Source organism: Schistocerca nitens, chromosome 6 (genome assembly GCF_023898315.1).
Source record: "Schistocerca nitens isolate TAMUIC-IGC-003100 chromosome 6, iqSchNite1.1, whole genome shotgun sequence".
NCBI classification, from domain to species: domain Eukaryota; kingdom Metazoa; phylum Arthropoda; class Insecta; order Orthoptera; family Acrididae; genus Schistocerca; species Schistocerca nitens.
In genome coordinates this window covers 122117293-122143911 of record NC_064619.1, presented here as the reverse complement: position 1 = coordinate 122143911, position 26619 = coordinate 122117293, and the positions used below count along the sequence as shown (strand labels likewise).

Below are 26619 nucleotides of genomic sequence, written 5' to 3'. Positions count from 1 at the left end.
GTTGGAGACTTTCTCCGCTCGTGGACTGGGTGTTGTGTTGTCATCATCATCATTTCATCCTCATCACAGGCACACAAGTCGCCCAGTGTGGCGTCGACTGAAATAAGACTTGCACTTGGCAGCCGAACTTCCCCGGATGGGGCCTCCCGGCCAACAATGCCACACTCTCATTTCATTTTTTGAGTAAATGAGGAGACTAAGATAATAAGTAAGTACAAGAAGACTGGATCATGACACATATACTGAACAAGGCAGAGGCAGCAGACAGATTTTACTAGGATTTGTACACTGTAAACAGTAGAAAGGCTTCCTGTTCCTTTTGATTCTACCTTCTCTCTAACACTTTTACATTTCATCCTTTGTTTCCTCTTAGAGAAGAGTTAGTCATTACTATCCAATTTTGTAAGAACCAATCCAAGAAGTCCTTACATGAATTAATACACCTGTAATTCTTATAGCTCTTGTATGAGAAAATATCTATTGGCTTAAAGGGTAACATGGGAAAAATATTTAACTAGGCAACTTCTCAGACGCACATGTGGTCTGTGTGACACAGACATGGCCTACATTCACAATGTTACACAAAGACGTATATTGTTTTTTAAATTCTATCTCCAATTACACGTAGTCACATTTGAAACTGGCTTTAATAAAAACACTGACGTTTCCACAACTACCAAAATTCATAACAGATATGAAGTATTACAGATTTACACATTCCATTTTCTCACGCCTGACATTTGTGTGCCAATTGTTCATGGCATTAATCATGAGATGTTCAGCTTATGTGATACTTATTTTTTTTTACAGAGACGTATACTTCTGCGTACGTAATAGAACAAGTTCCTCCATGGCAAAAATGTTTGCTTTCACCCACATGTTGTGTAATTCTCTTTCCAACAAGACAAAGAATAACACATGTACAAAGCATTTAAATACAGGATCAGCTTAAATATTTTTTTCTGACGAAACCTTATAATAATCGAAAACTATTTTAACCATTTCAGTATCTTACCCTAGGCATTACATTACATGTAGAGTGGTTTTCTCGTCAATTTCACAAGTGAGTGTGAGTGTGAACGCACGGGCGTGATCACCAAACTTATGAACTTGATACCAAAAAAGACAATATTGTACTGTTATCACCTTTGTAACTATTGTGGGGGATTTTTTCCAGCTGCTCTACATATTCATGTGGGAGACCTGTGTCTCGTGCTCCTTGTATTATCACACTCATGTATAGTTCAGAGGGAAGTCGGTCTTCTGGAATAGGCTGCCCTGGTTCTAGCTCTGATGGATTGTCACACAGTTGATAACAGCGGCACAGCAGTTTCTTTCCATCTGATTTCTCAACTTTAACCTCAAACGGAAAGTACATGGCTGATGGAACACCTTCTTGTCTGCAAAATAAGACACGCAGCCTAGAAAGCTGAATTCAGACTTGCTTCTCATGTTGTATTAACAGCAATAATAGCACCAATGACTGGCTGCAAAACAGGATACCTCTTCAAATATTATGTTTTATTTTGTTTAGTTTGCGGACATAGGAATGTCACAAGCAAGTCAAAATGATAGCACATAACTTTTTACCTGCAGGTTAGTATTTGTCTAGTAGATTTCTCACCAAAATAGACTGTGTCAGCATTGTGCAAAGACAGAAGAAGAAACCTTATTTATTGGCACGTTTAACAAAAGCAACACTGAGAAGCAGGAATTTAAAAGAGTTGCAAAAAGCTAATAAATAATGACAAAGAAAATATGTACATTTCATATAGAGGAGGAAATTACCTCTGCCCATAAACTTCAGTCTTTTAAGAGCATCATTAGCACAAGGCAATAGTTTAGGCCTCAACATGGGTTACTTAAGGGGACCACACCCTACCTGTCTAACCCAAGTTAATTTAGGCAAGTATCTGACCCATTTCTGAAAAACCTATTTGATGCTGGACCTTAATATTTTTACTGTATGTTACATGATGCTAATAGAGTCAACTGTACTGAAATCTACTTTATCCATTTTATAGTTTTTAAGAAATACTTTTTTAAATTTACTAACAAAAAATATTAAGTTTTTTATGCAGAAAATATTTTTTGTGAACTTCCTAATGGGGAAATATTAATGAATGTAGTACCAGAGGTGGCTTTTTATGTTATGCAGATTCTCTGAAAATTTCTGATTTAATGGAGCATATGTACTGAAAATTTTAGTTTGCAGGACATTGACTTAATGAAAAAACTTTCGAAATTTGTTACTTACAGTTAATTAAAGCCGTCCTGCTGCATATGATGGCCCTTCTTTGACCTGTAGCAGGTCTTCCAGCTTCTCTTTCAGCTTCCTGGATGTTTGTCTTGCTTTCTTGGCCATATTAGATGCAGACCTGTCTGCATCAGGTATCCTCATTTTATCGCAATGTTGCAGCCCAGTGATCATATTTTCACCAGGATTAATTCCCAGCTCTTTCAGTACCCAACACTTTCCAATATTACCACAATTGAATGTAATAACAGCATCATAAACTCCTAGTTTCATTGTATACATGCCTACAAATACAGTTTTAGGAAGGCGGTTCCATATTATGCTGCTGAAACATTCATTTGGGTTTTGTGACTGCCCATGCAGACATTTCCTTAGAAGGTCAGAATGAGCCAAGCCTCCGAAAATAGGTTTAATTGCTGTAATAACAGCAGCAGGAAGAGAATTCTGGTGAGAATAAGATTCTCCAGTTGCCTGACCCCTATTGTATTTGCACCACGAATTTTCTCTTGATGGACACAATCCATGACATAGCTTATCATCAGTAGAAGACTTATGGAAGAATATGGCCCAAACATCTCTCTTCATTGCCTCCAGATTTTCTTTATTTCTGCTAACTGCCTGCCCATAGTATACCTGCAAGTTTTCTATTTCAGTTTTAGTTAACTAACCCTGTCCGGTCAACAATTTTCCATCTTCTAATTTTTTTCCTCTCATATCAACAAGTAGTTTTTTAAGCCTTGTTCCCAAACGCTTTTGAACATGGCCTACACACTCTATTTTGCTAATAATGGCATCCCCATATGGCTTAGAGTTGACAGTGGGTGGGTTGCCAGTGGGTGACAGAAAAGTGAGCATGGAATATAAACACACGTGGTAGGAAAATGCTCTTTAAATGCTCGAAAAAAATTTTTTTCAGCAAAATCCTTTTCCGAGTACTTAAATAAAAACCTTAATCTATCGAAATATGATGAAAACCGAAAATCGATTTTTTTTTACCTGAACCACAGTGTGGTCCCCTTAATGTGTCTGGAAGTTTCATTATAGCGTACACATTGTGCAAGTTTCATTCGAAACGTATCTTTGAACCCTGAGTCACAGCATAAGGATGATGCACGCAAATATTAACTATTGTCTTTAACGGCACTAGCCTACTTCAAACTCCGTAGCACTGAAAAGGTGCTGCTATCATAGAAATGCATGGGCTAAAACCTGGATGAAATATAACAGAAAAGCACGTCAAAGATGTAAATTTAGTTTCAGGGATGACAAACAAGATTGCATTCTGCTTAAAATTATATGACTGCAGTGCAATCACCAAGTGTATTCAAGGCCCGCTTCGAGAACATTCAAGACAAGCGACTTATTTGTCGCCCCCCCCCCTCCCGCCCTTCCCCACTTCCCAAGTACACTTTCGTCTGTGCTACTAACTGTGATATGCACTGTATACAAATCTTGCACTTGGATACCCTTGGCGGCCCCAAGAATCCACAACTAACTTTGATACAGCCTGTATAGAAATCTTCTGTGCCCCTAGCACCTGTCTTAACTTGGTGCCCCAAGCAGCGACTTCTGTCACTTGGGCCTTAAACCGGCCCCTAGTATATTCTACGTAAAATTGTGCAGCATTCATTCTCGTAATTTTGATAAACCTCTTTACAAGGGACCATCCCCCTATCACAGAACAATTTTAAACACACAACCATGGGGATGTATCAATGAAGAATCTGCTTCTATAGCTTGAGTTATAAATTTATTAAAGTAGGCTGCTCCAACACTGCACCATAAAGCAAGGGTGCCCACAGGTGCCAGTCAGTTCCCAGTTCACCCGCAGACAGGCACAGGTAAGATAGGCAACCTGCCAGGTAGTCTTATTGCACTTCATTCATGCACTGCTCTTGTGTGTGCATCCCCGATGCTTGGCACCATATGCTTTATTAATACTTCACACTTCTTAGTGAATATAGCTATAACAATGACTTTTTGAAATAGCCCATTCCTACTTCCCCTTGGTTGGGAAGAACAATTCTTATTTGTTGAAAAAGATGGATTTCCTTAGTACCTAGTGTGCTGTAAGACACTTAATACAGTGTGAACATACAATAGTCATGCCCCTTCATGCTGCGCAGTTTGATGAGCTGGTCTGTGATGCAAAGAAGCAACTTACTGCAACACTGAAGGGTGAAGCACAGCAACAGGTCATTTTGAGGCAGAAAAAAATCATAATGCAGAGTAGACATTCCGCATTTTCTTCAAATGCATCAGTTTCTGTTATTACACATGCTTCATTTAACTAATTTAACATCACTGTTGATGAGGGATATTCAACTGATGTATCATAAGCAAGGTACGAAGTTGCTCATATCACAGCAACAAGTAGCATTCCATTTTCAATAGGGCGCCTGTTCAAACAATGTTTGCTGGCAAATGTAGAGTTCTTAACACCAGGCGAGGTAAAGAAATCTGAAGGAGTTTCTCTCCAAGAAAACAATTTCTTGTCAGATCCAAGGTAAGGGCACCCATCCAGAAAATCAACTCAAGGAGAAAGTTCTGACTTGATGCTTATTATCACCCTTGCGAAATCACTTATGTAACAGACTATGTGCAGCTCGCAATATTTGTGTAGGGTATTGACTTGCAACTATAGGCTTTCTGAGGAGCTATTAGATGTAATTCTTATAGACAACACAACCACCAGCCATAGGTCACAATATATTTGAGGTTGTGTGTGAATCCGTTGAAAACATATGTTTGTCATGGGGCATGTTCTGTACTGTCAACAGATGGAGCACTGCTGATGGCTGGGAGTCAGCAAGGGTTTATGTCTCGTACGAAAGAAAACATAAAACAAAATTTGGGAAAGATATATCAAGTATACACTGTTTTCACCACCAAAAAAGTACCCTATCCCCAGAGCCATGAAGATTTTTTTTAAGTGGGTTTAAAGACACATGCATATCAGATTAAATCTGGGTTGTTGAACACTGTTAGATTGCTAAGTTTGGCAGAAGAGAGAAGTGAGATGATGTCTAAAAGTTGTCAATGCTAAGCTGAACTTCGGCTCGCTTCTTGTTATCAGTGCACGTCTGTATTCTTTATGTCTACTACTAATGTTTTTGACTGTTGCCAACTTCAGTGATTTAACAGATGTAGACTATAATAGTCCAGTGAATTCTTGTTTGTATCAACTGAAAAATAATTAGTGCAATGAGTGTGTTTGAACATAAACAACTCTATGACATGCATTCACATAACCTTGTTACTTCTGTGTTTACTTTATACTATAGCTGCGTGTATGTATGTCTAAAGTTGCATCACTTTACAGCAGACAGACAACATTCCTCCTCTTCCTTCTCTCCTCAATGTAGCAATAAATTTCTTTCTTCCCGCTTTCTCCACACCTCACTGATGCTGAAGCTTAATTTAGCACTGACAACTTACACCGACTTCTGTTGATAGCTATAGTGAAACTACTATATCTTCAGGTCACTAATATTTTAAATACAAGAAACATGGCTTAAACAACACACTGGTAACCAAAACCTTTAAGGATTGATTTTAATGCTTTAGACTTTAGAGCAGGGGTATATCAACCTGGTCCCTAGCAACCACCAGTGTGTGTTCCAGCTTTCATACTGGGCAGGAAGCCAATTTTGACACAAACTATTTGATGACGAGTATTTTGTGTGTGTGTGTGTGTGTGAGAGAGAGAGAGAGAGAGAGAGAGAGAGAGAGAGAGAGAGAGAGTGCGTTTACATTGGGGGGGGGGGGGGGGGGGCGGGCGGAGATTACATTAGGGTTAAACGATAAATACAAGGGTTGTTTGAAAAGTTCTCGGAACGGAACAGAAAAAAAGTACTTACATCACAAACTTTTTTATTTTTCAATGTCGTGTCCTTGTAGATTAATGCACTTGGGAAGAGATGGAAGTCTCACAGAGCCACATCAGATGAATAATGCGGGTGTGGCAACAATTCGTACCTTAGTTCGCGTAATTCTGCCATTGCAACGGCACACGTCAAGAATCGTGGCACCTATCATGCAGATAATTTTTTAATTTCTAGTTCTTCAGTTAAAATATGATATACCCTTTCAGATGACATTCGGCAAGTGTGAGTAATTTCACACACTTTCAATCAGCAATCCTCCATGACCATTTGGTGCACTTTTGCAACGATTTCTGGAGTAATGACACATCTTGTCCGGCTACTGCACAGATCATCATTCAACCTCTCCCGACCAAATTTAAATTCGTTTGTCCACTTGGAAACATTTGAATATGAAGGAGAAGAGTCCCCCAGTGTATTCTGGAAATCGGCATGAATGTCCTTTGCTTTCATAGCTTTCTTTATGAAGCACTTAATCACTGCTCAAGTCTCGATTTTTTCCATCTTCGCAAATCACTACGCGGGAACAACAACAGAGCGATGTCACTGCCGCAGCTCTCTTCCAAGATAACTGACGTGGCATGTGTTTACAGGCAACAATCCAATGAATATCACGTGAACAACTCGTTGCGCTAGCACTGATCTCTTGTGGTGATTCCGAGAACTTTTCAAACCGCCCTAAGTGTCAGTGGAATTTTTAAAATGTTTCGTCACAATGATCGCAAGAAGGATTCTGCAATAGTTAGTGTGACAGAGATTCTGTTGGTTCTCCACTTCACCTGAAGTGATATTTCGGGGCAAGTTATTTCATTTGTATTTTGGAAGAGTGAAGGCGTATTTAATGCGTTAATCTAATCATGCTAATCTTATGACAATAAATGTAACTTTTGCATCATCCATTCAATATTAAGGTTAGATGGTTATCATTTAATTAATCCTAAATAGCTTGTTTCTGGTGGCCTTTTAAATTACTGAAAATAAGGTTAATACTCCAAAAGAAAGACTTTTAAGAGCGGAAATGTGACTTCAAAAACCAACACTGTGTCTCAAAGAAGCCATGAAAGTAGCTTGAAACACTACAGAGAAACTAGAAGTTCTGAGATATGATGCTACAAAAATTTCTGGAACCATTTGTTGTCAGCTGCAGATCTCTATCTTGGTTCCCTGGACGGCTAAGATTTAAAAGAACACACCAAACTATTCTATGTGTGATCCTGAAGAGTACTACCAAGGGGCAGTCTTTATTCCATTTTTAGATTCTTTTATAAGAGTTAGAGTTTACAGAATGGAAGAAAGTGCTGCCTGGATTTTCTTCACTGTTCCTGATATCAACTAGTGAAGTAGTTTTAAATAATGAAGAACAAGAACAGTTCAAGGCCTCAACTGAATTTTACATCCGAGATAAGGAATGCACCGTTTGACTGATTATGTTCATGGAGGAGGAAATCGGAGAAAGAAGGTCCAGAACATCTATCAACAGCTCTCTGAAGATATAATCACGGCCACCGCAGAAAGGTCGCGTCCACTTCGTATACAATCACGAGAATACTTTACCACATTCTCAGTTCAAATATCACATCATTCCTGCCAACCTCAGCTTGCCCTTTTCTCACAAGATATGCTGCAAACTATGGATGAAGGTCAAGTGATAGATTCCGTATTTCTACGAGGGCAGTTCAATAAGTAATGCAACACATTTTTTTTCTCGGCCAATTTTGGTTGAAAAAAGCGGAAATTTCTTGTGGAATATTTTCAAACATTCCCGCTTCGTCTCGTATAGTTTCATTGACTTCCGACAGGTGGCAGCGCTGTACGGAGCTGTTAAAATGGCGTCTGTAACGGATGTGCGTTGCAAACAACGGGCAGTGATCGAGTTTCTTTTGGCGGAAAACCAGGGCATCTCAGATATTCATAGGCGCTTGCCGAATGTCTACGGTGATCTGGCAGTGGACAAAAGCACGGTGAGTCGTTGGGCAAAGCATGTGTCATCATCGCCGCAAGGTCAAGCAAGACTGTCTGATCTCCCGCGTGCGGGCCGGCCGTGCACAGCTGTGACTCCTGCAATGGCGGAGCGAGCGAACACACTCGTTCGAGATGATCGACGGATCACCATCAAACAACTCAGTGCTCAACTTGACATCTCTGTTGGTAGTGCTGTCACAATTGTTCACCAGTTGGGATATTCAAAGGTTTGTTCCCGCTGGGTCCCTCGTTGTCTAACCGAACACCATAAAGAGCAAAGGAGAACCATCTGTGCGGAACTGCTTGCTTGTCATGTGGCTGAGGGCGACAATTTCTTGTCAAAGATTGTTACAGGCGATGAAACATGGGTTCATCACTTCAAACCTGAAACAAAACGGCAATCAATGGAGTGGCGCCACACCCACTCCCCTACCAAGAAAAAGTTTAAAGCCATACCCTCAGCCGGTAAAGTCATGGTTAGAGTCTTCTGGGACGCTGAAGGGGTTATTCTGTTCGATGTCCTTCCCCATGGTCAAATGATCAACTCTGAAGTGTATTGTGCTACTCTTCAGAAATTGAAGAAACGACTTCAGCGTGTTCGTAGGCACAAAAATCTGAACGAACTTCTCCTTCATGACAACGCAAGACCTCACACAAGTCTTCGCACCCGAGGGGAGCTCACAAAACTTCAGTGGACTGTTCTTCCTCATGCACCCTACAGCCCCGATCTCGCACCGTCGGATTTCCATATGTTTGGCCCAATGAAGGACGCAATCCGTGAGAGGCACTACGCGGATGATGAAGAAGTTATTGATGCAGTACGACGCTGGCTCTGACATCGACCAGTGGAATGGTACCGTGCAGGCATACAGGCCCTCATTTCAAGGTGGCGTAAGGCCGTAGCATTGAATGGAGATTACGTTGAAAAATAGTGTTGTGTAGCTAAAAGATTGGGGAATAACCTGGTGTATTTCAATGCTGAATAAAACAACCCCTGTTTCAGAAAAAAATGTGTTGCATTACTTATTGAACTGCCCTCGTAGATTTATGGAAAGCGTCTGACACAACGCCCCAATGAAGGCTGTTAAAGAACTTTCAAGCATATGGAATAGGTTCGTTGATACGTGAGAGACTCATCAAAGACCTTAAGTTGTAGAAACCGATATGTTGCCCACGACAGCGAGTGTTAGAGACAGGTTTATTATCAGGAGTGCCCCAGGGAAGTGTAGTAAGACCGCTATTATTTTCTAAATACACAAATGATCTGGAGGACAGGGTGGGCAGCAATCTGCAGCTGTTTGTTGATGATGCAGTTATGTATGGGAAAGTATTGAGGATGTGTGACTGTAGGAGTGTAAAAGATGGCTTAGACAAAATTTCTAGTTGGTGTGATGAACGGCAACTGGCTCTAAACAAAGAAAAATGTAAGTTAATGCAAATGTATAGGAACATGGGAATTATCTGCCCGTTACATAAAAAAGGCGACAAGCTAGAATGTAGTAATTATCGTGGACTCACTCTCTTGGACGTAACATACAAGATATTTAGTAAACCTTTAGCCTCCAGACTTGAAGGGATGATAGAAGGGATATTGGAGGGCTATCAGGCTGGATTTAGGAGGAACAGATCCACTATGAATCAGATATTTTTATTAAGACAAGTGCTAGAGACGTTTTATGAGTACGACAGGCAACTACATCAGTTGTACATTGATTTTAAGCAAGCTTACGACAGCCTTCACAGGGAGAAAATTATACAGAGCATTAAAGAATTTAGAATCCCACTTAAACTGGTCAATTTAACAGAAATGACAATGAAAGCAACAGTGTGTAAAGTAAGAATAGAGCAAGAACTGTCTGGTGAACTCCAGGTACAGAGGGGCCTACGACAGGGAGATGTGATCTCTACCATGCTATTTAATTTAGTTTTAGAAAAGGTGATGCGGCAAATGCCGATAAACCCAGGAGGAACAATACTTAATCGGCAAGTTCAAGTGGTAGCATATGCGCATGACGTAGCATTAATGGCAAGGAATGTAAGGGCACTAAAGGGGAACTACGATACGTTAGAGGAAGCAGCAAGAGAAGTAGGTCTACAAGTAAACATAAACAGAACAAAGTATATGGTGATGGGGGAGCCCAATATAAACGGACAAAAGAATTCAATAGTAATTAATGGGAAAGAATATGAAAGAGTGAAAACATTTAAATATTTAGGTTCTGTAATAACAGAGGACAATAAAGTAGCAGTAGAAATTCAAGAAAGGACAGCGAGTGAAAATCGCTGCTATTTTGCCTTGCAAAATGTATTTAGTTCCAGGAATGTTAGTAGGAATACAAAAATCAAAAGATACACGACCATATTAAGACCTGTAGTAATGTATGGCTCAAGATAGCTGGGTATTGAAATTAAAGGAGGGGAACTGGTTATTGAGATGGGAAAGAAAGATACTGAGGATTTTTGGAGCAGTGAGAGAGGAAGATGGCTGGAGAGTAAGGACAAACGTAGAACTAAAAACACTTTTTAGACAGATGGATATTGTTGTTAAAATTAAGTAGGGAAGAGTAAGATGGGCAGGAAATGTACACAGAATGCCAGAAACTCGGAGTGTCAAGAAATTTTTCATGGGAAAACCTGACGGGAGAAGTAGAAGAGGTAGACCCAGGAAAAGGTGGCTGGACGATATGGAAGAAGATCTAAAGGCGATGGGAATAAGAAACTGGAGAAGGAAGGCGATGGACAGAGAAGAATGGAGGAAGGTGATACAGGAGTCCAAGCTTTTTCAAGGACTGTAGAGATAACCAAGAAGCAGAATTTCAAGAACTTCGGTGTAGCACCTTCATTTCGGCACCGCGACAAAGGCGAGAGAGGACGTCAATCGCACTTTCTTCTTCCGTCGTTGATCAGGGCGTCGGTATAATCTGCAAATCTCCTCCCCGTGGAGGCGTAATACAAAATTGTTAGGGCTTTCATGGCCACTTGTTGACAAACTGAACAGCCTCCATGCCAACATAAAATTTAGCATGGAAGTAGAAAAGGACAAAAAACTGCCATTTCTAGATGTGCTGGTCACAAGGCATGGCGAGAACCTGGGACACAGCGCGTATCGAAAACCAACACACACGGACCAATTGATGCACATACTATCAAAACACCATCCGAGCCAGAAAAGAGGCACGATTAATACGCTCATAACGCGAGCAGGACAAATATGTGAGCCGTAGCAGCTCAGATGCAAAATGCAACACCTGAGAAGTGTTCTGAGGAGCAATGGGTACCACACAAATTACATTACAAGTATAACAGAGCCAAACACTCGGCGAAGTAAGAAATCAGAGAAAGAAATGTCGGGTACGCCAATAGGCAGTTTGTCACCAAGTGCTGTTCATCTGTAAAGGAGAACACTAGTACGACCCACTGTTGAGAACTGTTCGAGTGTTTGAGACCTGCAACAGGTCGGAATAAAGGAAGACATTGAAGTAATTCAGAATCGGGCTGCTAGATTAGTTACTGGTAGGTCTGACCTACACACAAGTGTTTCAGAAATTCCACATATGATGCCTTGTGGATTATGTTTGTAGATGTAAACTATGAGAAATGCAAGGAAGGTCCACTATGGAATCCACTGAGTTTGGTGAACTACATTGAGCATAAGCCTTTGCTACAGCTGAATAGTTCAATTTATATTGTGACAAAAATGGCAGCATTAGGATTAACAGATTATGATACAGAATTGCTGATCATCACTTACCTTCAGGAGACAAAATGCATAGAGTACTGACCACAGGACACCCAAAGTGACACCTTTTCCTTGCTTTTGAAACTGTTAGTTCCTTCCTTGGGGAGGAAAGAGAGGTTGGAGAAGTTTTAAAAGGGCAGCATGTAGCCATATTTACAAAATAATTTGCGTCGCAAGTGCAAAATGGCTTGTTCCACATCTTTACAATTTATCATGCAAAACAATCCATGGACCATGAAACTAACTCCGACTCCAAGATGGAGCAGAATGGCCCAGTCTGTAACGAGGATGAGGTAGATGAAGTGTTAGTATTCTCAGCAAAAGCACAAAATAATTCCAAAATGTCAATTGAATAAGTGTAAGATTTGAGGTCGTTTGGATGGTCAAATGCGAGTAAAGTAAAATTATAACAAACCCTCTGCATTTGGCAAGCTGGATGACTGTTGTTATATATACAATAAACTTATATATACAATAAACTTCCAGCATACTCTCGACTTTAGGTTACATCTATCCCACTACACAATATATGCCTTTCATAATACATTAACCAATGTTAATAATGAAAGGTGACTAAGCATTTCCACGTATTCTGACAATACAACACTAAAACGGGTCTAAATTGTTGGTCTGTTCTTTTAGAAAACCATTACACGCCACTTCATAAGCATCTCCCCCACCCCGCCCCCTCCCTGCCTGTTACACAATTATGGAGTCATGGGTAATTGCATGGTCAGAGGGCCATTGTATTAATAGTTTTAAAGTGAAAAATTTATTGTTAATTTATTTTTGCACCGTTGTATACACTACAAACATCTTGTCAACAACGAAGTTTTTGGTGAGAAGTGATTTTGTTTAAGTTTTTGGCTCCTAGAATAGTATGTTATTTCTTATGGCGATTACTGCACCAGTTTCAGCATTTTCAAGGTAGGTTTTTAACAATTTAAATACTAGCGTTTCAAAAAAAATTTATATGAATTATTTAACTGACACCTTAATATACAAAATAAAAGAAGAAACATGCATTATGGTACTAATTGTGGCAAACTATACAAATTTGAGAAAATGCATATTTACGGGTAATGTGGGTGACAACAATATGTTTTTTTACTGATTTCCTTTTATAAAGAAAGTTGGTAGTTCAAAGTACTTCTGATCTACATAACTTACATAAAATTTCAGCCTTCTATGATTGTTATTAAATGGTCTACAGCATATTGCAATTACATCATGTGAGTGACTCTGTATTAATATTAGGGAAATAAATGTTACTAGTTATATTACTTGTGGGAGTTCCATCATAAATTTTGATAGGAAAGTAATATACACAATTATTTTCTTTACTCAGCTAGCAAAATGTCATCACCTTTGAACAGATGAGGAGAAACAAAGATGAGGAGAACTATAAAATGCAAATACATGTAAGGGGAAAGAAGAAACAGATGTTGAAGTATTGCAAAACAGAAACAAGAATAACAGCAGAGAAAGAGGAAGGAACGGATAGTTTGTTGCCAAATGTGAACCCTTACAGAAAGGGAAATAAATCTATCAGAACAAAGCCAAACATTCATCTACATCTACATGGATACTCTGCAAATCACATTTAAGCGCCTGGCAGAGGGTTCATTGAACCACCTTCACAATTCTCTATCTCGTATAGTGCACGTAAAGAACGAACACCTATATCTTTCCGTACGAGCTCTGATTTCCCTTATTTTATCGTTGTGATCGATTCTCCGTAAGTAGGTCGGCGTCAACAAAATTCGGAGGAGAAAGTTGGTGATTGGAATTTCACGAGAAGATACCGTCGCAACGAAAAACACCTTTTTTTAATGATGTCCAGCCCAAATCCTGTATCATTTCAGTGACACTCTCTCCAGTATTTCGCAATAATACAAAACGCGCTGCCCTTCTTTGACCTTTTTCGATGTACTCCGTCAGTCCTATCTGGTAAGGAGCCCACACTGTGCAACAGTATTCTAAAAAGGACGGACAAGCGTAGTGTAGGCAGTCTCCTTAGCAGATCTGTTACATTTTCTAAGTGTCCTGCCAATAAAACGCAATCTTTGGTTAGCCTTCCCCACAACATTTTCTATGTGTTCCTTCCAATTTAAGTTGTTCGTAATTGTAATACCTAGGTATTTAGTTGAATTTATGCTCTTTACCTTTGACTGATTTGTCGTGTAACCGAAGTTTAACGAATTCCTTTTAGCACCCATGTGGATGTTCTCACACTTTTCATTGTTTAGGGTCAAATGCCAATTTTCGCACCACTCAGATATCTTTTCCAAACCGTTTTGTAATTTGTTTTGATCTTCTGATGACTTTATTAGTTGAGAAATGGCAGCATCATCTGCAAACAAACTAAGACAGTTGCTCAGATTGTCACCCAAGCCATTTATACAGATAAGGAACAGCAAAGAGCCTACAACACTATCTTGGGGAACGCCAGCAATCACTTCTATTTGACTCGATAACTTCCCGTCAATCACTATGAACCGTGACATCACTGACAGGAAGTCACAAATCCAGTCACATAACTCAGATGATATTCCATAACCACGCAGTTTCACTACAAGCGCCTGTGTACTACAGTGCCTTCCGGATATCCATAAACACGGAATCGATCTGAAATCCCTTGTCAATAGCACTGAACACTGAGTGCAAATAAAGAGCTAGTTGTGTTTCACAAGAACGACTTCTTCTAAACCCATGTTGACTGTGTGTCAACAGACCGTTTTTCTTTGAGGCAATTCATAATGTTGGAACACAATATATGTTCCAAAATCCTGCTGCATATCGACATTAATGATATGTGCCTGTAATTAAGTGGATTACTCCTATTACCTTTCTTGAATATTGGTGTGACTTGTACAACTTTCCAGTCTTTGGGTACGGATCTTTCGTCGAGCGAACGGTTGTATATGATTGTTAAGTACGGAGCTAATCGTTTCCGAAATTCCTTCACCAGGGAAGACGAATGGAATATTCCAGAATTTGAAACACGAACAGCTGCTAGCATGAGTTGCTTAGAAGTAGATACCTTAGGGGTTGCGAAGCAACTCAAATCGCTTGATACGGGCAAGTCTTCAGGTCCAGATTGTATACCGATTAGGTTCCTTTCAGATTACGCTGATACAATAGCTCCATTACTTAGCAATCATATACAACCGCTCGCTCACCGATAGATCTGTACCTGCAGATTCGAAAATTGCGCAGGTCGCACCAGTGTTTAAGAAGGGTAGTAGGAGTAATCCATCAAACTACAGACCTATATCATTGAAGTCGGTTTGCAGTTGGGTTTTGCAGCATATACTGTATTCAAACATTATGAATCACCTCGAAAGGAACGATCTATTGATACGTAATCGGCATGGTTTCAGAAAACATCGTTCTTGTGCAACGCAGCTAACTCTTTATTCGCACGAAGTAATGGCCGCTATCGACAGGGGATCTCAAGTTGATTCCGTATTTCTAGATTTCCGGAAAGCTTTTGACACCGTTCCTCACAAGCGACTTCTAATCAAGCTGCGGGCCTATGGGGTATCGTCTCAGTTGTGCGACTGGATTCGTGATTTCCTGTCAGGAAGGTCGCAGTTCATAGTAATAGACGGCAAATCATCGAGTAAAACTGAAGTGATATCAGGTGTTCCCCAGGGAAGCGTCCTGGGACCTCTGCTGTTCCTGATCTATATAAATGACCTGGGTGACAATCTGAGCAGTTCTCTTGGGTTGATGGCAGATGATGCTGTAATTTACCGTCTAGTAAGGTCATCCGAAGACCAGTATCAGTTGCAAAGCGATTTAGAAAAGATTGCTGTATGGTGTGGCAGGTGGCAGTTGACGCTAAATAACGAAAAGTGTGAGGTGATCCACATGAGCTCCAAAATAAATCCGTTGGAATTCGATTACTCGATAAATAGTACAATTCTCAAGGCTGTCAATTCAACTAAGTACCTGGGTGTAAAAATTACGAACAACTTCAGCTGGAAAGACCACATAGATAATATTGTAGGGAAGGCGAGCCAAAGGTTGCGTTTCATTGGCAGGACACTTAGAAGATGCAACAAGTCCACTAAAGAGACAGCTTACACTGCACTCGTTCGTCCTCTGTTAGAATATTGCTGCGCGGTGTGGGATCCTTACCAGGTGGGATTGACGGAGGACATCGAAAGGGTGCAAAGAAGGGCAGCTCGTTTTGTATTATCACGTAATAGGGGAGAGAGAGTGGCAGATATGATACGCGAGTTGGGATGGAAGTCATTAAAGCAAAGACGTTTTTCGTCGCGGCGAGATCTATTTACGAAATTTCAATCAGCAATTTTCTCTTCTGAATGCGAAAATATTTTGTTGAGCCCAACCTACATAGGTAGGAATGATCATCAATATAAAATAAGAGAAATCAGAGCTCGAACAGAAAGGTTTAGGTGTTCGTTTTTCCCGCGCGCTGTTCGGGAGTGGAATGGTAGGGAGATAGTATGATTGTGGTTCGATGAACCCTCTGCCAAGCACTTAAATGTGAATTGCAGAGTAATCATGTAGATGTAGAAGTAGATGTAGATGTAGCATACTCTGAAAGAAACCTAATAGGTATACAGTCTAGACGAGAAGACTTGCTTTTATTAAGTGATTTAAGTTGCTTCACTACTCCAAGGATATTTACTTCTACGTTACTCATGTTGGCAGCTGTTCTCGATTCGAGTTCTAGAATATTTACTTTGTCTTCTTTTGTGAAGGCATTTCGAAATACTGTGTTTAGTAACTCTGCTTTGGCAGCACTGTCTTCGATAGTATCTCCATTGCTGCCGCGCAGAGAAGGCACTGACTGCTTCTTCCCGCTAACATACTTCACAAATGACCAGAATCTCTTTGGATTTTCTGTCAGGTTGTGAGACAAAGTTTTGATGTGGAAACTCTTATAAGCATCTCGTACTGAAGTCCACGATAAACTGAGCTTCTGTAAAAGATCACCAATCTTGGGGATTTTGCGTCTGTTTAAATTTGGCATGTTTGTTTCGTTGTTTCTGCAACAGTGTTCTGAACTTTTTGCGCACCAAGGAGGATCAGCTCTGTCGTTTGTTAATTTATTTGGTATAAATCTCTCAATTGCTGCCGATACTATTTCTTTGAATTCAAGCCTCATCTGGTGTACACTTATATTATTAATCTGGAAGGAGTGGAGATTGTCCCTCAGGAAAGCGTCAAGTGAATTTTTATCTGCTTTTTTCAATAGGTATATTTTTCGCTTATCTTTGGAGAATTTGTGGGTTACAATATTCACTCTCGCTACGACAACCCTGTATTCACTAGTCCATTATCTGTTTTGATGCTCGTTATTAACTCAGGATTATTTGTTGCTAAGAGGTCAAGGGTGTTTTCACAACCGTTTACTATTTGCGTGGGCTCATGAACTAGCTGCTCGAAATAATTTTCAGACAATGCGTTTAGCACAATTTCGGATGACATTTTATGCGTACCTCCGGAATTAAACATGTATTTTCGCCAACATATCGAGGGTAAATTTAAGTCATCACCAACTGTAATTGTATGAGTCGGGTACATGTTTGAAATCAAACTCAAGTTTTCTTAGAACCTTTCTGCAACTGTATCATCTGAATTGGGAGGTCGGTAAAAGGATACAATTATTACTTTATTCCGGTTGCCAGCAGTGACCTCTGCCCATAGTAACTCACAGGAACTATATACTTCAATTTCGCGACAAGTTAAACTACTTATAACAACAACAAACACGCCACTGCCAACCGTGTTTAGCCTATCCTTTCGGAACGCCGTTAGGTTCTTCGGAAAAATTTCGGCTGAACTTATCTCCGGCTTTAGCCAGCTTTCAGTGCCTATAACAATTTGAGCATCACTGCTTTCTATTAGCGCTGGGAGTCCTGGTATTTTCCCAACACAGCTACGACAATTTACAACTGTTATACTGATGGTTCCTGTATCTACGTTCTTCCTGTGTTTGGCCTGCACCCTTTGTGACTGAAGCCCTTCTTGTGTTTTTCTGAGACCCTCTAACCTAAAAGACCGCCCAATCCACGCCACACAGCCCCTGCTACCTGTGTAGTCGCCTCCTGCATATAGTGAACGCCTGACCTATCCAGCGGAACGCGAAACCCAACCACCCTTTGGTGCAATTCGAGGAACATTATTTCCTTAAAAGAATGCAAGCCACAGCCCATGAGAAAAAAACTCTACCAAATTCACCACGAAATAAAGTGCGTTGTTAAGAAACTGGAAGTTTTATTGGAGACATTTCATTCATTGGAAGTAAAGCAACTACTACTTCAAACCAACTGGTTGGCACTACTGCCTCCATTGTTCAAGAGGTTTATTCAAGAGATGATGTAAGTGGCTAAGCACCACGCCTGAAGGACGTGAAAACCATTTGTAACCCAGATTGTTCACGAAAGAAACTACAAATCACACACTTGCATTCTTCTCCGAGTGAGACACGTTCTTTTTGTTTCTTAATATGGCAAGATTGTTGGCAAGAACAGATTTGCTGAACATAGACCTAAAATGTGCTTCCGAGTTCTCAAGTAACACATAACATTCGTTTATGTAAGTGTCATGGAAATTTTATTTTGGTTGCAAACGCTTTAGGCAAAGTTTTCCAAGCACTTCCTGCATAGTCAACCTCCTATTTAAACACAATCCTATGTTAGCCACCTATGGAATACAGTTGGACTATGACATTCAGTGACTGACTGTTGTTTGGCGGAGATGTATTATTAACGATGCTCAGGAATATAACATCAATTGTCCCTGGCAAATATGGAAAGAAGGAGGTCATCTTATCAGGGTGCAAACAGGAATGTACTACTGCTGAACTGGCACAATGCATAATTTCTTTGTTGCCATTTCTCCTGGAGGACTTTTTTTGTGAAAAGAAGGCATGTAAAACTATGCAACATTTTTCCTGGAGGACTTTTTTGTGAAAAGAAAGCATGTAAAGCTATGCAACAAAGAAACAGCAATGATTTCATCTTCACTGCTAAATCTAATTTGGAATTTTTGCAAGAGGATATTTCTTATAATGCACTTGGCCTGCACAGGAGAAAATAGAGTTTTCACTGGGTCAACGACAAGTCTGTTTACATCATGAGTCTGGTACTCTAGTAAACACCATCCCATAGTAACAATGTCAGACAAAGAACACTTTTATTGCTTACTCTGATAGTCTGCTTGGAGAAATGCCTTCTGAAGTCAGTAAAATCAGTATTTCGTCAGATGGTGCCAGCTCACAGTTCGAGAATAGTTACATTGCAGCTAGTCTAAAAGTAATATGAAGGAAGTAATGTGAAACTATTTTGCCACTTCACATGGGAAAGATCCTGTAGATGGAACTTTTAGTGAAGAGCCAAGTTAGAGCTCATACCTGGGGAAGAATTTGTCAGCTTTTTTTATACAAAGCAAACTGCAAAAGTAGCCAACAAAATATCATCTGTAAAAGTGAGTGAAATGTATGAAAAAGGTACTGAAGGAAAAAGTACCTAAAGGTACATAAAAGTACCTAAAGAATATCAGAAATACATGCCACCATTCTTAAAAATGAATTGAAGACTTATTCCTTGTCGAAGCATAGCGATACAAAGAAAGATCTACCTGTCAAAAAGGACAGACTTGCTAAAAATTGTTATTAGTGGGAAGTTTATCATTTTGGAGCTACAAGGAAGGCATATCGCATATTGTTATGCAGCAATCTATTGGTCTTCAGTTGATGACCAAATGGTACTGAACGATGTATAAAGGTGGGAGAGAGTAAATCACACTTCACTGTCAATGATGGAGATACATCGTTTGTAAACAGTGAGGAAATTAACTGTGTCATTTCAGATCCTCAGTTTGTTGTCAAAGCTCATGCCACTTAATTTTGTTACTGCAAAGGTAAATGGCAGAAACATTAGCATTACTGTTTTTCTTTGTTACTTTTCTAATATTATTTTTAAAAGCGTACACTGTAACAGCTACATTTCTCTCAGTTCTCCTTATTATGTAATGTGACAGTTCTTCTTTCTGTGTTACAGGCTAACTGTGGAAAAAAAAGACTGTCTTCAGCTTATTCAAGAGCAGAGATATTTGATCAGGTTTCAGAAGATATTGCCTATGTCTTTTCTGTAAGATTAGTAACAGTTTTGTTTTTAACGTTATTCACAATGTGGTACAAGCAAATTAGGCAAATTACAAACTAAAATGAAGAAAATTTTGTCAGTAGTAAGATTATTTCACTTTAGCATAACATTTGAAACTTAAGTTCATTCATATTTTTAAAAAAGGTAAAAACTGTCAACCTGTAATGTGAGTAATAGTGGAATGACCCTGTAATAAAATCATCTTGAGTGTCAACCTGTAATGTAACAGCGGAATGACCCTGTAATAAAATCATCTTGGGTGATCAGCCAAGTGGGGGCATCATCTTGTCAGTGTTTCAGTGTTTCGTACCCATCATCTACAGGTGAAGAGAAAGGCCATCATATATATGCCTGACTACTCCCTACACCAATCATGTTCATGATCTATGTATTAATACAGTCTTACATATTTATGGACGAATTCTGTATTGTCCATTAAAAGTGTATTAATGTATAATCGTAATTTTCTACTGGCTTCCTGTATTGGTGAAGATGTCACAGGGCCAAAACAAAATCGATAAATAAGATCGGGATTACGGAAGTGTCCGATTCCTCCCGTCTGCTTTGATCCATGACTTCATCAATATGACGGAAATGGCTATTCTAACAAGGGAACCTCCCCATCGCACCCCCCTCAGATTCAGTTATAAGTTGGCACAGTGGATAGGCCTTGAAAAACTGAACACAGGTCAATCGAGAAAACAGGAAGAAGTTGTGTGGAATTATCAAAAAAATAAGCAAAATATACAAACTGAGTAGTCTATGTGCAAGATAGACAACATCAAGGAGACTGTGAGATCAGGAGCGCCGTGGTCCCGTGGTTAGCGTGAGCAGCTGTGGAATGAAAGGTCCTCCCTCTAGTGAAAAGTTTAATTTCTTTATTTTCGCAGTTATGATCTGTCCGTTCGTTCATTGACGTCTCTGTTCACTGTAATAAGTTTAGTGTCTGTGTTTTGCGACCACACCGCAAAACCGTGCGATTAGTAGACGAAAGGACGTGCCTCTCCAATGGGAACCGAAAACATTTGATCGCTAGGTCATAGGTCAACCGATTCCTCCACAGGAAAACACGTCTGATATATTCTATACGACACTGGTGACGGCATTTGCGTCACATGACAGGAATATGTTGTCGATCCAACCCAAAAAGATTCTTCTACCTTGCCCGATTTAGGTTTTCTTGTGGATGTGATAATCAGTCCCAAAAAAGTGATGAAAACATAAGAGTTTGTCACATAAACTGCAACAAATGAATGCAACCGTTTCACAGTCGCACAGTTTTCCCTGTGCTCTGTCAAAACATATGTTTTTAACGTTTTCAAATTTTTCCGTGTGTAGACCGTCAAATCCTGCATTATGTCCACGCAAATCTGAACATGTCCTGGAATTTTGGAGAGCGAAGTTGATTGTGTGTGTGTGTGTGTGTGTGTGTGTGTGCCTGAACTTTGATAATTGTCTGAAAAAAAAATTAAAATTTTCACTCGAGGAAAGACTTGAACCAAAGACCTCTCGCTCCACAGCTGCTCACGCTAACCACAGGACCACGGCGCTACTCAGATGGTGCTCTCCTTAATGTTGCCTATGTTAAGCATGGACTACTCAGTTAGTATATCTTGCTTATTTTTTTAATAGTTGCACACAACTTCCTCCTGTTTTCTCGATTGATCTGTGTTCAGTTTTTCAAGGCCTATCCACTGTGCCAACTTATAACTAAATCTGAGGGGGGTGCGATGGGGAGGTTCCCTTGTAAGCGTCTCCAATATGGCGCCTGTGATGTCACTACATACACACGGCAACAAGCACGAAAATATGTATTAATAAGACGCTAACAACTCCCTCCAAAAATACAATCAAACGGGACAACCGTGGTAAATTGGGGGTTTTAGGAAGGGGAAAAGCTAAATATAACAGTAAAAAAAAAAACCACACACCATGATCTCAAAACACAAAACGACGAACAAAAAAACAATAATTACAAAATCTACAGGAATCGGACACTTCCCTTGACCTATCATAAAAATACTTCAAAAGAGTTGTATCAATGACTCTTTAGCTTCGGAGTGAATTAAATGACTTCTGACTGGCGTGTGTGTGTCTGTGTGTGTATGTTTCCTGTCTGGAAGTATTTCAAGCAAGAATATATTCCACATTACAGATCTTTGAAGACCTACGTGTGGAATAAATTTCTATAGGCAAGTAAGATACTAAACAGAGAATATGAACTTGTAGTTACAATAAAATTATCGTATCCCCATATTAATGTCCCATTTTCCTTTGGTGATACAAAAGTTTGATTACCTATCCAAGTTGTCCATATCGGATTTATCTATCCGCCAAACAGCTCCCCATACATGTTTTCCTTGATCAGGAACAACTGTGGCAACAGCACCTTTCCAGCGACGAGACCAGTTTCCGAAATCAAGTCGATAATCCTGTAAGAGTCGAGGCGGTTATTAACTACCGTAAATACCACTCTTTACATAGTGGTGCTTCTAACACTTACCGCAAGTTTGGCCTTAGCAGTCCTAACAGCCGTTGGGTTATTCATATGTATTCTCTTAGCCAAGAGGTTACTGCCATATGCAAAATATAGAAATTTATCATCTGTAACAGTAATAAAGTCATAAACAGCCATGCCTACGAAATGATTGCTAACATACATTGTGCACATTATCATGCATGCATCATTCGCTCACAATTCCTACATAATGTTTCATGTCGGATGATTTTCTGCTTGTTTGTAAGTCATAACGAATGGAAACAGCATATATCTCTTGCAAATTATCCAAAGAAGCATAACAAAGAATAACTTTCTTTGTGCTTCTTAGGCATATTTTCACTTACTACACAATCACTAACTATATTATCCTCCCATTTCACTGTCTGCAAAGATAATACATCGAAAATACTACAAATATCCAACATTACCGAGGTAGCTTTGAATTATCTTTGGTTAAATATAGCGTACCTCCCATTCACTACGTTTACATGCGACATATATTCCGAAAGACGAGAAACCGAATTTCGAAAACCGTTTTTCGCTCTCGTGTTTACATGTTAAGGTCTGAAGTGGGTTTGCTAGCCCATTTAAATATGGCGCCTGGAAAACAGTTGTTACGGTTTCTCGTTTAGTCAGAACAATCGCTATCACTCTTCAATTAAAAGCTTCTACTTTTCCTCCACAGTACAAAAAGCTACATCGTCCATACTAGCCGAAAATTTTAAAAGTAAGACGAAACTTGACAGGCCAAGCACTTTCCAAAACCGGTTGCGTTTACATGGAAACGAAAATCGGTTGCGGAATGGGAAAACCGGCAACTAGAAGCGGATTTCCAGAATACATTTTGAAGTGCTTACATGACCACCCAGAAGCGGTACTGGGAAATCGGGTTACGAAATCCGGTTTTGGGAACCCCATGCGAGGTGAATTTAATTAATCACTTGAATCTGTCTGTGTGCACTGGGTGTACTACTATTGACGAAAGATTGTAATCATTGTTGTTTGAGAAAAACAATCTTTCACAGTTGAGTAATAGTCAATACGCAGCTTTTATTCTTCTTATGCCAAACTCAGATCTGATTCAGTTAAAACTTCCGGGCTGAGAGGCCGTGGTCGATGTATAAGATTTCCACGTGACGTTTCGTCTCCATCTGCGGGAGACATCTTCTGAGGTCGTCCGGCAGATGGAGACGAAAAGTCAGGTGGAAATTTTATACATCGACCACGGCCTCTCAGCCCGGAAGTTTTAACTTAAGACAACACCGGCCGTGAAAGCCTACACTGTATGATCAGATCTGATTATACGTCTGCTAGGTTGAGTTTCCGATCACTGCAAGGTCCAGGGTGAAAACAGGAGCTAATTTTAATATCTGATGCCTGTGTTATTTTGTGGCGGCGGATATAAATAATGCTACAGCATTAAGATAAATGCGTGCCCATGAAGCAATGTCTAGGTTGCTGCAGTCGAAAACAAAAATCCTTTGTATGGCAAGGTAAAAGAGCAAACTGCAAAGATAGATTAGATTTGTGACAAGAGGAAAACTTTATATCTGTCGGAAGACTGCGTTATTTACACCTCGTGCCTCGGTAATCTTTGTAATATATTTGCTTGATATGCTGTGAAAGCAGTTTTCGTGGCACCTCCGATGTGAGAAAAAAATGGTTCAAATGGCTCTGAGCACTATGGGACTTAACAGCTATGGTCATCAGTCCCCTAGAACTTAGAACTACTTAAACCTAACTAACCTAAGGACATCACACAACACCCAGCCATCACGAGGCAGAGAAAATCCCTGACCCCGCCAGGAATCGAACCCGGGAACCCGGGCGTGGGAAGCAAGAACGCTACCACACGACCACGGATGCGGGCTCCGATGTGAGAAGAATAAGAAGTAAACTCGGGAATATTATTGAATTGGTAACGGAATTAGCGAAACCTGACAAATGGCTTACGTAAACACTAGCAGTTTCAATGAATTCATATTCAAGCTGTACGACAATTATGCATTTTCAAATATAAGGGTAGTAACATGTAACATAATTAGCTCTTGTAGCACAAATATAGGTACTTACTTCTGCCAGCAGTAGATTTAACAGTAGCTGTTGTTGCTACTTGACACGCCACAAAGACACCAATCACTGCTAAGATCCCTGTGTCGCGGCGGTAGACCATGCTGCAGGTTTGGTACCCCCGCTAAGACTGGCTGAACTCCCGCTGAAGCCTTTCATAGCCAATATAAAGCGGCACAGACCTTGACTGGGCAACGACTAGCGATATGACTGGACGATTTACAGTGTGTCCTCCGCTATGCGCGCAACAAGACGAAGACGAAATCCCACAATCGTCGTTTGCAAGCCACGGTAGCTGTTTGTAGACTATAGTAACTGCGCCATTAAACACAACAAAGATTTAGGGAAGCACAAACAGAAAACAGAATATCGTCAGCGGTGCGGTGCATCAAAATTTCGACTTCAGATAACAGTCTTACTTAATTCACACAATTTATGATGGAACAAAGTTTGCGTTACATTTAAATTTTCGTAATTTCTCCTGAATGTGGACTAAGGTACTAGTTTTTTTCTCGGAAGTCTGAGATGCAGCAGTACCCACTTTCTCATGCTAGCAAAGGCGACAAACAGTCTCAAGTTAGCGTAGGCGCGAAACACTGGCTGTAATATCGAACAGATACTTTTGCGCAAGTGTTGACCTTTGCACAATGATTCATTAAACAGAGATGCAGATCCAAGACTGGTCTGGTGCAGCTCTCCAAGCAAGTCTATCCTGTCGGAGCCTCTTTATCTCCGAAGAAATAATGCGATTTTAACCCCTCCTCCCCCCCCCTCCCGTACTTCCGCCAGTACCAAAGTGACAATTCCTCGATGATTATGTACTTAGGAAATTTATACTTGGCTCAAGAGCGCACTCATGCTCTGAGCTACAGAGGCGGCTGAAGGAGGAGCAACTACTTTTAGGTTCGCGGTGAATGACGAAATATTTTTGAGAATTCACAAATGGCTCTGCGTTCTCTTGCTAGTAGTTAATATTTATTACACGTTCTGGATCGTTTTTTCATTGATTCGGAACTGAATTTATACATTTGTGCAAGGGTGTACCCAGGATCTGAACTAGGGGGGGGGGGGGGGGGGCAAGCAGGTCATACCAGTCTCATGAAACAAGGACTCGAGACAACAACATACAGCACTTCTTATTAAATAAAACAGTAAACCAGTGAGAAACTGCTTTTAATAAACATTTTAAATACAAGAATGCACTTGTACAATCCGAGAAAACATGCAGCAATCCTTACTAAATAAAACAGTAAACTAGTGAAAAACTGCTTTCAATAAACATTTTAAATATAAGAACAGTAGCATAGCGAGGTGCCCGTTTAGACTGCGGGCTGAGCAGAGCGATGCAGAACGGTGCTGCACGGTAGCTCCGAGTTTTGTTTCGTGCGATCGTTGGATGCGATTTCTTGCGAGGGACATCGAAAGTCCCATATGTAAGTCAACATCCCGTGTTGTGGGATCAGAAAAACAAACACTGCCATGACAGAGGTCTGGTATGCCAAGCTTGGAATCAACTGTATAAGTACAAAAAATTAAAATAAATAACTACCAAAAATACTACAGACAAGAAACGCATAAACTTTGGTATATTATCATATTTGAGTTACGTACAAATTTTATCATTTTAATAAAGAAATGATAGCCCCAGTAGTTACAGTATTCAATAAATGATTCATGAGGTAAATTTGCAATGACAGGTTTTGAACACCTCTCCTCCGCTTCTCATCCTTCTTGAAGCTCCACTGTTTGCTTCTGAAAGTACGCTTCAAAGCGCTGTTTTCGATTATGTCCTGGTAAAAACTCAACTGAAGGGAGATTTTGGGTCTACCTTTATCGATTAATATGTTGTGAAAGAAGGAGATGCGCTGAATAACAATGTCTTCGTGTTCTAAAGGAGTTTTTTTTCTTTGGGAGAATATGCAACTTGCTCGTCAAAAATCCGAACGTGCGTTCCACTAGCACTCTAACCGCCGATAATTTCTTGGTAAATAATCTTTCTTCGTCACTTAGTAACAATACAGAAAATGGAATCATTAAATTATGCAAGTGAGCAAGGGCTT

The 26619-nt window shown here is 40.0% G+C and overlaps 1 protein-coding gene across 1 annotated transcript; it reads right to left on the bottom strand.

The window, feature by feature from the left end:
* Positions 1-739: 739 nt before the first annotated feature.
* On the bottom strand, positions 740-24673 carry LOC126263047 (gamma-glutamylcyclotransferase-like). The gene is made up of 4 exons (XM_049960022.1): positions 24563-24673; positions 22493-22593; positions 22288-22421; positions 740-1400 (listed from the first exon to the last, which is right to left on the bottom strand). Exons 1-4 carry the CDS (start codon positions 24660-24662, stop codon positions 1103-1105), a joined length of 633 nt encoding a protein of 210 aa, XP_049815979.1. The 5' UTR covers positions 24663-24673; the 3' UTR covers positions 740-1102.
* Between the last annotated feature and the right edge of the window lie 1946 nt (positions 24674-26619).